General features: G+C 43.0%; 1 protein-coding gene across 1 annotated transcript in view; it reads right to left on the bottom strand.

Annotated features, from left to right (window-relative positions):
* pcdh15a (protocadherin-related 15a) overlaps nt 1–16556 on the bottom strand; it is a 135676-nt gene that overhangs the window by 77238 nt on the left and 41882 nt on the right. Inside the window, exons 9-16 of the mRNA XM_053436360.1 lie at nt 15097–15205; nt 14833–14945; nt 10976–11182; nt 8493–8627; nt 4757–4906; nt 3137–3330; nt 2081–2213; nt 1322–1401 (exon numbers count right to left, since the gene is read on the bottom strand). Of these exons, the coding sequence (XP_053292335.1) occupies nt 1322–1401; nt 2081–2213; nt 3137–3330; nt 4757–4906; nt 8493–8627; nt 10976–11182; nt 14833–14945; nt 15097–15205 (1121 nt within the window). The remainder of the gene's footprint in view (nt 1–1321; nt 1402–2080; nt 2214–3136; nt 3331–4756; nt 4907–8492; nt 8628–10975; nt 11183–14832; nt 14946–15096; nt 15206–16556) is intronic.

The raw sequence follows: 16556 nt of genomic DNA, 5'->3' as shown, positions 1-16556 counted from the left end.
CGCAGCCATAGAATACAATTTTATTCTGTGTGATTATTTTCCACAGAGTTCTTCGTCTGACTTTCACGTCAGCTCTGCTTGCCAGCCTCTGGTAGCTCTGGCCTAATTGCCCTGGCGTGGAAAAAAATTCATGTCTCTCACTGTTTTTCTTTGGCACAGTAAACTACAGCAGAACATTTATGGTATTTTGATTATAAACTTTATATCAACATTTTCCCCCTATTTCATTGCTAAAGATTTCTCAGAGCCAGGGTCCCTGGACAGAACTGAAAAGTAATAAGGTCCGAAATAGACAAGGTAGGTTTAAAATCCACCTACGAAATGTGTACTAATGCAGGGACAGTTTATTAAGGTATATAAAAACAGAGATTGGTTTGTTCCATATATTTGCTCTTAGCTGCCACCTTGTCTTTGGCTGTGATCGAGAGGATTTTTGGAGTGTGTGTCCATGTAGTAGAAGAAGTGGGGTGTTATAATTCAAATGAAGGTTTGGTTCATTGGGATTTGATGGCACCAACAGCCAGCACCAGTGTTCATAAACCACGTCACGCAGTATATTGGCTAATAAATCATCCAACACAATAATTGGCAGAGTCAGCACCACCAGCACTCACTATCATCACCGCTGCACATCCTCACTCATTCCTGCCTCCCCATCATCCTCACTTGCTCAGGTGGACTCTATCATCAGAGGGGAAGCTAATGATGGCAGTCAGACCCTGGCTGCTTATCTGAAGAAACGCTTCTGCGGTCATCATCTTAAAGCAAACACTAGGTATCAACAACACATAATGACTGAGTCCTTGCAGAGCGTTTGCCCAGCACAGATCATAAAAGGCTTTCAAACATTTTTGATATGCGAGTTGTCCTTTTCTTTGTGTCTCTCAGATCACAAGCTCCAGCAAAGTTTCTGATAAAGCAGCTGTCGTGCACAAGAGCTCGTAGTTGTTGTTACTCAATAAAGTCTCTGATGTCAGCATTTGACTAGTCTCCCTATAGAAGGTTGCCTTGGGCTTGTTATGTTACATCCATCCATATCCATACCCACTCATTAAATTCAGCATGCATGTGGTGAAATATGGGACACACAACAAATAGCAAAAACTCAGTCACGCCAAACAAACAGAATGCAATCTCGACCAAAATGCTCTGTTTTCTTTATTTTAAAACATCAATACACAGTCAGATTGAAAAGTCGAGTTTCCCGTTAAGTGAATGGGAAAGTGGTCTCAGACTTTTGGACCCCACTGTATCTCCATTTGCCAACATCTCATCTTAAATAAGCCTGGGTGGAAATACCTTGAACGGTATCTGAACTTACGTTTCAGAGAGGTTGAAGACCTTCTGGGAATCCCCGCTCACAATGCGGTATGTGATGGGGTCATTTTCTCTGTCTGTGGCCTGGGGGAAAGGGAGAAAAAAAACAAGAAGCTTGAAGGTCAAATATTGCCTTTAAACCCTGAAGGCTTCAAGATATGATAGTTACACAGAGAGGGTGCTGGACTTTTAGCAGGGTATATCCTAAAGAATGAAATGATGGATAAAGGTTCTTAAAACTCCTGAAGCTCCTGTCCTGCCCAGTCAGTCAGTCAGAATGATACTTCCGGGAAATCTGAATTTGCATAATGCACCTGAACTGAGCTCGGCGAAGTGAGAGCCGCTGCCGACTTTTCCAGAACGCGATGGAAGTGGTTGACAGATCACAATAGAGTGGGCCGGCTTGCCAATCGGAGTAAACTTTATCAGTAGGGGGGGGCGTTAAAGAGACAGGACGTAAAACCAAGTGTTTCAGACAGAGGCTGAAAAGAGGAGCTGCAGCAATGGAAAGTCTGAGGTAAATTATGTGTTCTGTTAATGTTAAAACATGAAAACCTGTTTAATTAATGACTCAAATCAAAATTATGAACCTGAACATGAGCATACTATGTCTAGTTTCCTCAAGCTAGAAACTGTTGGTTACATATGCCTTGTGAGTTTGTGTGTGTTTGTGTGTGTGTGTGTGTGTGTGTGTGTGTGTGTGTGTGTGTGTGTGTGTGTGTGTGTGTGTGTGTGTGTGTGTGTGTGTGTGTTGGTGACTCACCTGCAGGTTGAGCAGAATAGCTCCGATCCGCATGGCCTCGCTCACTTCGAGGCTGTAGGTGAAGAGGGGGAAGCGCGGGGGGCTCTGGTTGTTGGGTGGCAGGACCTCAATGTACACCGTAGTTATGGAGCTCCTGGCAGAAAGAAAGGAACTCATCAGCCCACTGACAGCACCAGTCTGTCATTGACAACCTGTGGAGCCATAGTGGGGAACCTTGCCCATAGCATAGAGAGGAATGTTTATGATGTATGCTTCCATACCAAGGTTTTGTGTGTGGAGTTATAGCAGAAAAATTAACATTGTGAAGTGTTAGGCCACAGCCAAGCCTCTCATTTATCTGATCAAGTTGCTTATTCACAGTAAAACACATGGAAACGGAACTGACTTAATTATTCATACATCATGAACTGCTACAAAAGATCTGTCATGATGACATGTGCAGTAAAACAATCATTTTGTGCCGTTCATTGTGTAATTATGCCAATTTGTTGCTGGCTGTAGCTTGTTATAAGATCGGGTCATTAAAGTGTCCGTGCCAGTGTTTGATTTGCCGTTTCCACATCCAGCTCTGATGTCCCATACTCTGACCTGAGATCTGAGATAAACAATGAATCATTTGCCTTTTAATCACAAGATAAAGAGGCGAAAATTAATGACACATCTCATGACAGGATTTTTAATGGGTGGATGGAACAAGACCATCTGTTTTTCTGACTTTCAACAGCTTGTCACAAATTGCATTTCTCCATTATCTAGCACAAAGAGGGCTTTCTGTGTCATTTCAAAGCGAACTTGTGAATTATTACGAGCAAATACTAAATTAAACAAGGCTCATAAAACAATTCAAGCTGGGTGCTCCGGCACCGCGCAAACCCCGAGGAGACACACAGAATGAAACTGTGTGTGAGTAATCTCTGAAACGTCTGAGAGACAAATCGGCTCTTCAGCACGTCACATTATTCACCTGAATATAATAAACGCTTCATACCACGAATGCAAAAATCTCCAAAGGGAATCACACATGAGAAAAGTGGTTAGCGCAGGTGGCTACTTTACCTTCTCTGGATCTCTGGCGCATTGTCAGAGGCTTTGACAGTCAGCGCGTACGATCGACCCACGGTTAAAGTGACACCGGGCGCCACAGTGATACGTCCAGTGCGATTACTAATGATGAAATCTCCCTGAGCTCCAGCCAGTATCTCATAGGTCACCAGGCCGTTCAGTCCCTCATCAGCATCTGCGGCTGTTAACTGGGAGAACAGAGGGAGAGAAAGAACCAGAGAGGCATTAGACTCATAATATAAACATATAGATCTGTAATTTCCTATTATTATCTAGTAGATATATGACCTTTGTTTTATATATGGGAACAGTTGTTTTACAGCTGAAAGTACAGAGTGCATACTCCACTGCAACCTGAGTGACTTTACCTGTTTGTTGCAATTTCTCCACGCTGGTGATTGCAGTTTTGATGACCTTATAGTTTGGATTTAATGCAAATCAAGCATGTGCTACTTTTCAGTGGAGATGGATTTCAAAGTTAGGGAAAGACAGCTGACAGAAAAAGTTGTTTAGCATAATAATAATGCTAATAATCAAACTACCTCATCTTATACAAAAGCGAACTACGCAGCCTCCAATTCTTTCCAGCCCGTGATTCAAGACATCCCACCGCTGATAATTATGAGCCCTAATGGTGTAGTTGGCTTCATATCTTTAAAGGCCTTGAATCTTTAATCCGAGCTACCCGGACCTCCCTGTTCATGCTCCTGACGTTGAAGCAAAAGCTGTAAAATAAAAATAAGCAGCTGCAGCATCCTCAGAGCCCACGGCTCTCATAAACGGCTTATAAAAATCGGTTAAGCGGTCATTCAGTACATTCCCTGACCCTTGGCCTCATTTCATGGTGGGTGAAATGGCTGTGTTTTTTTTTTAAGACAGATTAAACTTGACCTTTTTAGTGTATGACATTCTTTTGGAGAGGCTGTGCTGAGAGGACGGATCAACTGAACGGTGAAAAGATCATGCTCAGACTATCAAGTGAGAGACAATGAAATGACGGACCGCCCCAACACTAATGGATATACTGGGATGGGGCTATTGATTTACATGTTAGAGACATGGTGCGCATGTTAAGATGTGCCTGTGCATGTCCTCGCACATGCCCTGCATTTCATCACCGCTCCCGCTAACATTATGTGCACACGTGTTCGCATGAGAGAAAATAAAACAGGATATCATGACCTTTAAAGCCAGTACACTTATGAAATCAGAATGAATAATGTTCCCAATCCATAAAAAAAACATATAAACTATTTTTACTCAACAACCCAATCCTTTTTATGAAGTGGAAAGATTGATAAATGTTCATCATTATTGCTGCACAATGAGGTCTCTGCAGCCATAATAGTGGCTGATCTACTGGGTAAAAGGTTTCTTAAGCCTGTGCACGGAGATAAAAACACTCTCAGTGATTTGTCTGTCAGGAGCCGAGATGAGACGTAGGGAAGTGTTCCCGGGGTTTGCCTGTCAACACAATGCTCTGGATTGTTACGGTTATTTGCTTTGAACATGAAAGACCGTGCGAGAGACTCCCTGTGATCGGGTCGAAGGCGTAACGCGGGAGATCAGAAAGAGAAGGAGGACGGCGATAGAGCCATCATTGGATTGATTTACCTGTAGCACCGTCTCCCCCTGCTGCATGTCTGTGAAGACTTCCACGCTGTAGGAGACCTCGGGGAACGTGGGCGTGTTGTCATTGGCATCAAGGACCAGGATGTTGACAGTTACTTGGATACTCTGCTGGACGCCATCTGATGCCACCATCTGTAAAAAAGAGGAATGCATATTGTAGTCCACTTTCTGCAGAGGAATCACACAGGAGTTACGTTTGTGTTCGAGCTTCAGAATCGGGTTTTCTTTGATCAGAAAATGTGCCGAAAGTCAACATGTTTCTTCCACCACCACAATAAAGTCACTCTCATTCAGCCCCTGGTATTTTGTTCATCTCTCATCCCCTTAAGGTTTGAAAAGCCCTTAAATAGATGAGAGGGTGGAGGTGGAGGGAGAGGGAGAAGAGAAAGAGAGAAAGAGAGAGAGAGAGAGAGAGAGAGAGAGAGAGAGAGAGAGAGAGAGAGAGAGAGAGAGAGAGAGAGAGAGAAATAAGGAGAGAGATAGCCTAAAGGACAATTGAGCAAACTGCATGTTTATTTGTCGCTGGCAGCTCTGATCTCCAGCACTCGGCAAAGGGAGGAAGAAAATGGACACATAGCACAACAACAAATGAAGTTGGAGGGAGAGGGAGAAGAGAAAGAGAGAAAGAGAGAGAGAGAGAGAGAGAGAAATAAGGAGAGAGATAGCCTAAAGGACAATTGAGCAAACTGCATGTTTATTTGTCGCTGGCAGCTCTGATCTCCAGCACTCGGCAAAGGGAGGAAGAAAATGGACACATAGCACAACAACAAATGAAGTAGAGACGAGAGGAAATCTCAACAACTCCTGTGGCACAACTCATTGTGACTGTGCTGGGAAAATGGCTTTCCCCCCCCGAAATTTGCTCTCGTAGCTGAAATGGAAATGGCTGTTTATACTACATCAGGAGGAGGGTGCGTCGAGTAGCAGATAAACATTCACAGAGACGCGTGATCTCATTTACAACAGCACCCACCGTGGCTTCTCTCCCATCAAACAGTGTTTCTTTTCTGCAGCCGTCCTCGGGAGGAGAGAAGCCAGGCAATTTTGGGTAGCCAGGGAAAGTTTGCTTTAACTGAGTCATCACTGCTCTACCAACACCAAGGACTGGAACATTTCTGTGCCCTCATATTTGTGCGGCTATCCTTGTAACCTTATCTCTAACCATGACAAATTCATGCACATATTTGGCTTTGGTCCCCATGAGGTCTACTGGTCCTGACATGGTCCGTGTTCATGGTTGGCAGCACGCACACAGGCACACGGACAGACACACACACACAGCATCTGTAAACAATGCCCCACCGTCGCATCCCTCTCTCACACACTAACAGCAGTAACCAAAACAACATTAACACAATAATATTTGAAGGCTGATGTTTATCTAAATTGGATCTGACTCTCTCTTTGGGTCCAAGTCCCCCCCCCCCCCCCCCACACACACACACTCTACCTCTCTCTCTCGGTCGGGGATTTGCTGACTAATTGTAAAATTAATTTGATGCTAGCGTCAACAAATAGACGAGACTTCCTCTCATCAACAATCATTGAAATAACATAATTTAAGCAAAAGAGCAGCCCTCTAATCTTCTATGCGGTTATCTAGGAAACATTATGTTAACAAGCTTTTGTTAACATTTTTTGCAAGAATTCAAAGGGTTCACTTGACACTTGATTTCTACAAGATGCCGTGTTTGGTCTCACAGATTAGTTTTACCTGCTTCAACAATGAAATGCAAAGGGTTCTATTCTGACACATATCACATCCTTCCATCAAATACGTGGTAATGTGAACGGCAGTTTATGCGTTATCAAACAACAAGAGTAGAAACAAACCAGCATGTCTACAAAGGCTTCTGCAAACTTTACTAACTCTGAGTGTGTGGAGAAGGTGTTGGTGTTTATCAATACATGTGACTCATGACGTGTATTTAAATCATGTAATGCACAAAAGGTCTCTGGCAAACAAGTATCACAACAGCCATTAAAACATCCACCAGGTCATAAGCATTATTGATGTGGGGACAATCTCTCTTTTCTATTTGACAGTAAATGCAGCATCCTCTTTAAAGAGCAGAGGGAGCCGAGGAAATCAGAAAATGAGTTAGACTGTAAACAGTTAGCACTGCAAAGTGGAGGCCCACTGTCAGCTTTCACTATAAAGTGTATTTAGAGTGGATTGTGGGGTTGAAAGCTTTCTTAGCACTTATAAAGAAGGCATAAGTCCATGCAGCGTTTGAGCTCCTCAGAACCAAATCCACACAGAAAGCGACTCTAAACTTTGCAATCACAGCATGAAAAGGGTCAAAACTGCACACACGCAGGGAACTCATCAAATCTTCATAGATTGCTGATAGCGATGTCCAAAGCTCCTCTACCAGCCCGACCAAACCCCGGCAATTATATATCAGAGGCTACGGCAAACAGAATCGTCCCTGCGATCTCCAGGGAGCCATCCCCATAGAGCTCACTGTTGATTTGCTGATGCTCTGTAATCCCAAGGATCGATGGAAGGAGCCGCTGCATTTCCCAAGATGCTGCAGTGCCTCTGACCAAGTTATGAGGAAACAAGTTATTTTGTTGAGCCAGCCTGTTGATATCAGTGCAGCAGCAGTTAAACAAAAAAAAAGTAGCAGAAGACAAGCCGTCTACAGTCAAAGAAAAGATTAATAAAACATCAACTTAAAGATTTTGAGTTACCCCTCCAGACTCCTGGTGGACCTTGCAGGCAGCTTTAGGACTGGCTCGGGTGATGAGGTCATCCCTATTGTTTACTGCTGTGTAGCTATTGGCCAAGCAGACGGCTGGGGGTACTCCCGTGATGCACTGAGCACTTCTGTCTCGTTCTCATGTATTTATATCACACTACTGCATGCACTTTGTGTTTTCTCTCTCCCGCTGTGTGTGCCAGTCTTTACTCCCTCTCTCTCTCTCACTGTGTCCTCATTCTGCAGGTACCTGTGGCGCCAGAGCTGCAGGATCCAGATCTGCCACCAGCATCCAACAGCTACTCCTACGACTATTATTATTAGCAGTAGTCCTGTAGTGATAATATCTGCATCATTATAACTACTATTTGTATTAATTGTGGTACTCCTCAAACTCCTCAAGGTTACATTTTTTTGATCATTGATTGTTTTTAGGATCGCTTTAATGGTTATTTACAACTTGTTGTTGCTGGAAAAAAAAAAAAAAAAAAAAAAAAAAACTACCAACCATCCAACCAACCAACCAACCGTCCCACCAACCAACCAACCAACCAGCCAACCAAATCTCTTTGACAGATGTAATAATAAAGGAACATGATGCAAATTAAAAAAACAGAGACCAATAGAGATGTACAATACAACAGGAAATGTTTACATGCTAGTTTACAGAGGACACTAAAAGCTGCTAATAATAAGGGTACTGTCAGACATATACACTCTTATAATATCTGATGGAACCAATCAGACCAATCTGATAAGACATAAATCTTGCACAAACATAAAAACCTGGTTCACCTCTGGATGTACCTTTGCGAATCCAAGCGAACACACTGTTCTCTGACCACTGATAAAGGTCATATTGGTCTATAAGTGTCAGGTCAGCTTTGTATCAACAGCTGCCTCTTGGTGTGGAGCTTTACCTGTGAGTTCTAATAATATACCCCAAGTGGGAGCTGTAGGTCACAGGGTGTCACGGCTGTCTTGCGAATGGCTACAGTGGGTCTGAGGCCTACCGTGAAGGTGTAGACCATCTGCTGCTCCCGATCCACAGGTTTGAGGAGCCTCAGGTAACGGATTAGCCCAGTTGGGGTCAGGCCAAATATCGTGGTGTAGTCGTTCAGGGTAATCTTCAGCATGGGGTCTTTTGTCTTCCAACAGAAACACACACAAAAAATGAAACGGGTTACCATGACGACAGGAGTGTTTCATCGTTTTCTTCCAAGGCCACAGCTGTGGGGCTGAGAAAACCGATCAAACAGTGCATTTTGACTCGTCAAAGGGTTGAGGAAGTCTAATGTCTCGCTTCTGCCTCCGGAAACCAGTGGAGAGGGAGCTGGACACGGACGTAGAAACCAATGGGTGCAACAGGGTTATATCATTAAAGACAGAAATTAAGGAAACGTTCTCTGCCAAAACAACACCGACCAGTTTTTGCCTTTGTTCCTGTTTAGTGAGAGCGTTAACTTGTTGTTAAAAAAAAAAAAAAAACGAGTAGGCCTTGGATGGCCTGGGTTTATCCACACGTTAAACAAGCTTGAGAGCATCTTTTAAAAAAAGCCATCGGCCAAAGATGTGTTATCCGTGCTGCGGTCAGACTCTGCTAGCAAATAAACCCAGAGTCCATTGTAGTCCATCGCTATGAGCCGGCTTCGATTCACGTCCATCAACGAGTCCTCTTAGGAGGGTCTCAGTAAACATCATGACTGGGTGCCTTATTGATTTTGTTATCTCTGTTTGCACTCCTCTTTGATTTGTTAATCTTCTCCGAAGACTGAGTAAAGGGAGAATTAGAAAGATGAGCTAAAAGAAGTGGTCATTTGTTTTGGCAGAGTGTGTGTGTGTGTGAATGTGTGTGTGTGTTTGTGTTTTCGCCCATTTCAGCCACAACTCCCTCAGTGCAGTTGTGCAGGTTTGGAGTTTAGAGCTTCTATACACAGTGGTGGTGGGCGAACACACACAAACACGCACAGAAATAATCACATAGTTTGTTAATTTGTGTCAAATAAATATGTAATACAACCTCTCCCACCATAATCTAGTCATAAAACAACAAAAAAAAGCTTTTCAGAGTAAAGTGTGTAGTCAAAGAGAATAATTGCATATTTTTTTGTCTCATGCGACTGAAGAAAACCACAGCAAAAAATATTCATCTGCAAAAAGAGACGCAGCACGGCAAAACAATCACATATACACACAAACGAACACACACATACACACAAACAAACACACACATACACACTTAGTCTATGTAAACACCCGTCATTACCGGAGACCTGCTCAGTATTCAATTCACTGTTTATGACATTTTGAGGTGAGAGAAAACACAGCACGTATCCGATTGTGACCACAATGGAAAAGGTTACAAGTAATTTTGCTTTCTCAAAAATATAGTTTCAAAGTTGATAATTCTATGCTGCAGATCTCTCCAGCTGTGATGAGTGCTCTCAGTTTGGTTTGGACTTTTCACAACGCGATCCAAACGTTAACAGTAGGGACGGCCAGAGTCATGATGCAGCGGGGGAGTCAAAGCTTTTTGAAATAGATCAGGATATGAACTTATCCACTTCTGACTATTTGCTGATGGTAACTTATCGCGCTCCAGGGAGTGCAGCTGTCAAAACCATTTCAAAAAGTATAAAACAATGCCACCAGCGTCTTAGTGGAAGATTAATTGAAACATTAGTTTCAATGAGCGATACCCATATTGACTGAGTGCCACAGTGGGAAACTTTAAGGTACACTGGACAAACGAAAGAAAACAAATGCATTTTAATCCATAGCTTTTTGTTGGAAGTAGAAACGAATATAATCTAAATCCTGTTCAAACCCCCCTGCAGCAACTCCGCACTCTGACTCTTCTCTCTCCAAAAACTCTGAACAAATAGTCTAAGAAACCAGTTAACGATGCAGCGTTAATGCAGAGCTATTAAGCCGTCAAATTCTGAAATGATATCTTTTACTGATGTAGACGTGGACCTAGTTGAAGCTATTAAGTGTCCACAGTGCAGCTGTATTATGCAGGGAAATATAAATATTGGATTAAACATGGTATCAGCAGATATATATAATTAAAAAAACGTAGAGAAAAAAACCCTCAAATGTGAGATAAAGATCTCGACATCCCAATAGTACAGTGTGTGTGTGTGTGTGTGTGTGTGTGTGTGTGTGTGTGTGTGCGTGCGTGCGTGCGTGTGTGTGTCACAGCAACCGAAAACAACCCTTTTACCTACAGGCGTTTCACCAGGAGCCAGCTACAAGGGGAAAAAAATACAGCGGGAAAAGACTCATTAATGTGTTACTTTCTGTGAATACAGAACAAACACACAGTTAAATGTGCGTCTTTAATCAATATATACTCAATGGACTATAAGCTTTTGTATTTGTATGCACACATGCATGGGCGGACAGGTGTAAAGTGTAGGCAACAGTGAGCACAGGGTGATAAAGTCTCTCTCTCTCTCTCTCTCTCTCTCTCTCTCTCTCTCTCTCTCTCTACCTCCTCAATGTCATTATCCAGAGCGATGACTCCCAGCGGGGCGGTGAGGTTGGCACTGGCGGAGATAGTCGTACCCACAGGGGAGGACTCACTCACGTAGCCCTGATAGGTGGCAAACTGGAAGTATGGCGCCTGGTTGTTCTCGTCCAGGATTTCGATAATGAGGTCAGCGTAGGCTGGGAGGGGGTGACCGTTGTCCTGTTCAGCCTGGGAAAAAGGGCACAGGAGAAAAAGTCAGAGTCAGTCTCTCTCTATATTTACTGTAAAGGACTAAAGGCCAGTAAATGTACTAAGCAGAAGTAATAAGTATTAGAATGATGTAGTAAACTCATAGTTATTGTGGAAAAAGGAGGCTTTGACTACGGAAGTAGAGAGAGTTGAACCCCTGACCATAAGTTTGTTGGTTTGATCCCCAATTTCTCCATTCTCTTTGCTGAATATACTGGAGCCCAAATTATCCTTGTAAGCTGTGCTGGCAGTGAGTGATCGATATGAGACAGAGAAAGTTCTGCACACAGATGTATCATATGAACGTGAGTGAGTGGATAAAATGGTGGTCGGACTAGAAACGTTCTATATAAAAAACAGACCACTTCCAACTCCTATAAAATTACAGGGACATAAATGTGTCATATCGCTGAATGTTATTTTAATGACCCAAAAAAGCTATGGACTGAATTGAATCAGGTGTCCACTGGGGGATCAGTAGGTAGAGTGGGTCTTCCACTAACTTGAAGGTCAATGGCTGTTCGAATAAATTCAGGATTAGGCTTCTGTAATAACCTTGAAACTTAAAGCAAATACCTTAATTTCTAGGGTGTGGGCCGTAATTAGCGTCTCTCGCTACTCTATGGAAGAGTTGGTGATTGAAGGAGGTTCAATGGAGATATAACGAGTTAAGTCAAAGCCAAATGTCACCGCTTAACTAATCTTGGCTTTCAGTTTTCCACTGCTTATTGTGCAAACTCATTTGATTTCACTGTGCTGCTGTACAGTGTCTCTATTTTACCCTTAAAGCTCCAGAATAAACCACGGCACTGTTAAAAATGATGGAATCTCACTTGACACTTCTTCGTTTCTTCAGCATGAAAATATCCTTCCCCCGAAAAACAGACATGCGGCACCAAGCCATGGAACACAACTTATTTAAGTGTCAACTCGCACGTCTGCTAAAGACAACCATGGAGGATAAATAGGAAGTAAAAGTGGCTGAATCGAGTGCGCCTTGAGAAAACCTGCAATATTCTCTGAAGAAAATCAGCCATTCCTACTACATGAACTCAACAGGCTTTGTTCATCTATAAAATAGCACGAGAACCATAGTAAATAGTAAATGTTAGAAAACAGATTTCACATGAATCCCCAGAGCTCTCCCAATACGCAAGAAATATTGACTCCAAAAATCTCCTTCTATTTGTGTGACACAGTTTAAACACCAGCTCAACTGTATGCCACAGTCACCAGAGATTAACTATTCCAGCAGAGTCGATGGGTGACAGGGTTGCTTGGGACACACGGTGCACAACCTTGAATATTTGTTGTTGTCTCAGTGGTTCAATATTGGCTCAAACATAAAGAGGCTGCACTTGAACCCAAATTGAGTCTTTCTACCACTGCACAGCGAGACCAAGCCAGACGGCTGCAGCCTGGTCAGACTGTCAGTGCCATATTTCCCCTCCTAAGCACATATGTCACCACTGCCTCCCACACAGGGAGGCTTCAGAGACATAGTGGCTTTGCAAATCCAGATGGAGAGGGGGAGTGAGGCCACATCAGTTTTGACCATGACCTGGAACAAATTCCGCACATTAGCTTGACTTCGCTGGGCTTGTGTTGCAAACGACGATTGTAATAGAAGAATGTGGTTCTACCGTTACATATTTAAGTGCAGGCGACAAGTAACGGGTTTACTATCTTGTGTGCACAACACGACTGCAGAGCCCTGCTACACACTGTGGCAGCATCCAGCTGTGGTTCCCTGCAGCTGTGGTTCACACCCGCTTCTCTTTATTGCCGATGCCCTCACAATGTAACACTATCTGTCCCAAACATCATCAACCTTTTTCCTGTTATCTGTGCGATAGTAAAGAACAACCACACTGCGCTGACCCACAGATGCAATCTGTTCAGTCTAACACCAGGGGGGAAAAGTGTTGTCATTGACAGACAAAGTGAAATTGTCAGTGTGTGTGTTTTTGTGCGTGTACATGTGTTTATGTGCGTGTGGGTGGATGTTCTTATTTTTTCTTGACATTCACACAAACATTTTTCTGTGTGCGAGAAAAGAGCAGGTGTAGGATTACAAAGATCCCCGGTGATTTAGCTCTTTAGTGGTGCCCCTATTTCTAATGACCTGTGCTCCGCTGCTATTACACACAAGCCTGCAGGAAGATTCACTGCAACCAAAAGTCACTGTTTATCGCTCAGTCTTGATTCTCCTGCGGTGGCTCCATCATCCTTAAAGTGTCATACTGCATCTCTATGCTTTCCTTTTTTCTCTCCAGTTAACCAGATCATTACTCTCCATCTCCACCTGCCTTGGCCACTCGTCTTCATTTCATCCTCGACATCTTGCTGGAAACCATCAGGATCGGTGATGACTCTTGAAAGGTAACAAATGTGTTTTCTTAAATATAAATATGTTGGAAAAGCCGCAGCTCGTTCCACCATTAGCTTTATATCTCCCAAAGCATTAGCTATGTAGACCACATACTGTGCTGCATCAGAGAGCTCCAGATACCAAAGTCTAATTCTCACTTTCCTCCTCCTCTGAGTCCTGGAGCAAATAGTTCTCCTCCTTTTTCTAACTGAGGTAGATAAGGCTCCCTACCGTCCTCCATACACATCGCTATATCTATCTTTTTTTTTTTCTTGCCCCCCCCGTCCACCTTTGAACCTTCCTGTAGCTTTTCACATCCTCTCCAAAACATGCAAAATGCCTCTCGTATGATCAACCACCCCCCTTCTTCTAGTGGAGATCAGCTCTTCCCTCTCGTCTCTCTGCTACCCGGCCATCCTGGTAGACAGCAGGTTACACAGTGCTCATAGGTGTCTGCAATTTAGAGACGGGTGGATGGAAAGTTTGTCTGCACTGCTGCTCGCCACCAGCAGCATCGGGAGGCAAAACCTGCTCTAAATTAGGATTCATGAGAGAGCAGCAGCCTATCCTGCTGCTAAGTCCATAAATCACAATATCTTACTTCAATATATCTCCAGAGCAGCACCAGATAAGGTTAATGGTCTCCAGGACCGAGGTTATCTGGGCAGAGCGCACGCTTACGTTTTTCCAGATATGAGTTGAACTTGAATGTTGCACAAGTGTATTAAAAATTTTAAGCAGGATATTTTTGATTAGACGTCTCTGTTTGCAAATGTGGAGAAGAACGATCAATATTCTACATTGGCTTGAACTCTGACAATCCGTCTCTATCTCTGAGATCTCTATCTGAGATTTGTTTTGTTTCACCAGGCTTTCAGGATTTTGCTCATCTATGCGTTTAACACTAACAGATTAATGCCATTTTGGTTTGTTGTAATTCTTTACAATAGTCTGGTTTAGGTTCAATAACGTCACACAGTAAATCTATGACATAAAACTAGAATGACGCTCAGTAGAGCCCATATCTCCGCAGAGGCCGAACAATCCCAAATTTCACCCACTTAAAGATACACTCACTCAGTTCCCTAATCATGCCTGATTTTTAATCATGATCAATGAATTATTCCCTAAGATCTCTCGCAATGTTTAAAAAAGTGTTACAAATTCCTGGAGTCAAACCAAAACTAGAAGGCAACCTTCCTACAAGTTTCCTGGCACTGATTCTGTTTAGTAAGTCAAACCGAGTTCCACTGTCTACCTTGATGATGAGTGTGAAGCGTTGATAGACGTCCCTGCTGATTGGCTGAAGAACGCGCAGCTCTGCAGTGGTTCTGTTCAGGGAGAAGTAGTTTGGATATGTGTTGGGATGACCTGCAGATAAGAAGTAACAACAGTCACACATGTGGATCTGCTGCATTTTAGGGATACAATCAAGAACCCAAAAAGTCCAATCACTGCATACAAACTGAATCAAGGAGCATTGAATGTGTAAAATCCCCAGAGAGATACGTGATGAACCTACCAATCAGGATGAAGTAACGAATGCCAGGTCTGTCTGACGGAGGCTGTATGTTTCGATCCATGTCCACAGCTCGGATCGACGGGGTCACATTCAGGGGGTTGAGTTTGCTCTGCAACAGGTGGAGGGGGATTCCATCAACAAGCAGATGCAAATGTTTTTTACTTGTTGACTGTAGGAGAGATTTACCCAGATTATCCACTAAATTAACTATTTCTAATTTATCCTTTACAAAACACTTTGTTTGCTTTTTACTCTGCTCCTCCAAATAAAAAGACAATTGGCCCATTAAACTATTTTCTGCTTTTAAAGGGGCTTGGGAGGAGCTTCTGTGATTGGGAGTTCTCAGAATCTCCTGTTATGTTGTCAATATGTCAAAGGCAATTTCCGGTAAAAGTCTGAATGGCTAATTCCCAGAGTAATTATGCTGTATTTTTAAAAAAAAGGCTGAAAATTGGGACTTGAGGGACTTGTAAAACAATAAATACATCGTTTGTGATGTAGACCAGGGCCTTCACAGTTATAATCCACCGCTCACCGGCCAATTATAAGGGTATTAATATGCCAGCGCTGGATCGATTTCTCATCAACATGCTTCTAAACACGGCTAATGGAGCTGCACACCAGGGATTATGTGTTTGTGTTGCTCTAGGCTACTTCTCCTGGTCATGCATACTCCGACATCATCAGCACTAATTACCCGGCTCTGCCTCTACACTTCTGCATTGACATATGGCTAATATGTCTAGCACATCACATTTAAGAACACCTCTCCGCGTGCAAAATGCCTCCATATGGCTAATACATATGTGTGAGTAGGAGGCATGTGGTAAACTTCCTTGGTTAAGACAGCCACATGGCTAACAGCTCTCTGGCAGGAAGAATCCCTCCCTGAGGGGGTATATTTATATCCCTCCGCTCTGGAGTAATCCTTACAGCCCTCCCCAACCAGCCCTCTCGCTTTTACAATGTCTGGAGGTGCGCTAAATCAAATCCCCCTGGCTCTGCACAATGATGATTAGCTATAATACCCTCCTCCAGCAGTCATTATCCAGGGGACTCCAGAGCCCACATTATATCCCCACAGGGTAAAAAAATAAATACAGATCAACTTAATAATGCCTGTCTTGCCATTGTGATTAATTACAATACACTCATCAATTAAGAGAAGGCAAATCTCCCCGTGGACAGATATGTTAGAAGAATGGTTGCACAGTAGAATGGAAACAAATTACAGGCCAGAAAAAACTGATTGGAAATTACAAAGGTAATGTATATAAAAAAAGATTAAAAAAAAATGTTTAAAAGAAAAAGAATAGGAGGTAAAGGTAACGACAGGCTGACTCATATTTAAACACTGGAGCTGGTTCAGAAATGCAACGTAATATAATAAAGAGACGTTCTGGAGTAATATAGATACACTGAAGGTAATATCACTGTAACATGAAGGAAAAAGAAATGGG

The sequence above is a fragment of the Pleuronectes platessa genome, chromosome 12, assembly GCF_947347685.1.
Source record: "Pleuronectes platessa chromosome 12, fPlePla1.1, whole genome shotgun sequence".
NCBI classification, from domain to species: Eukaryota; Metazoa; Chordata; class Actinopteri; order Pleuronectiformes; family Pleuronectidae; genus Pleuronectes; species Pleuronectes platessa.
This window is presented reverse-complemented; position numbering and strand designations above follow the sequence as displayed.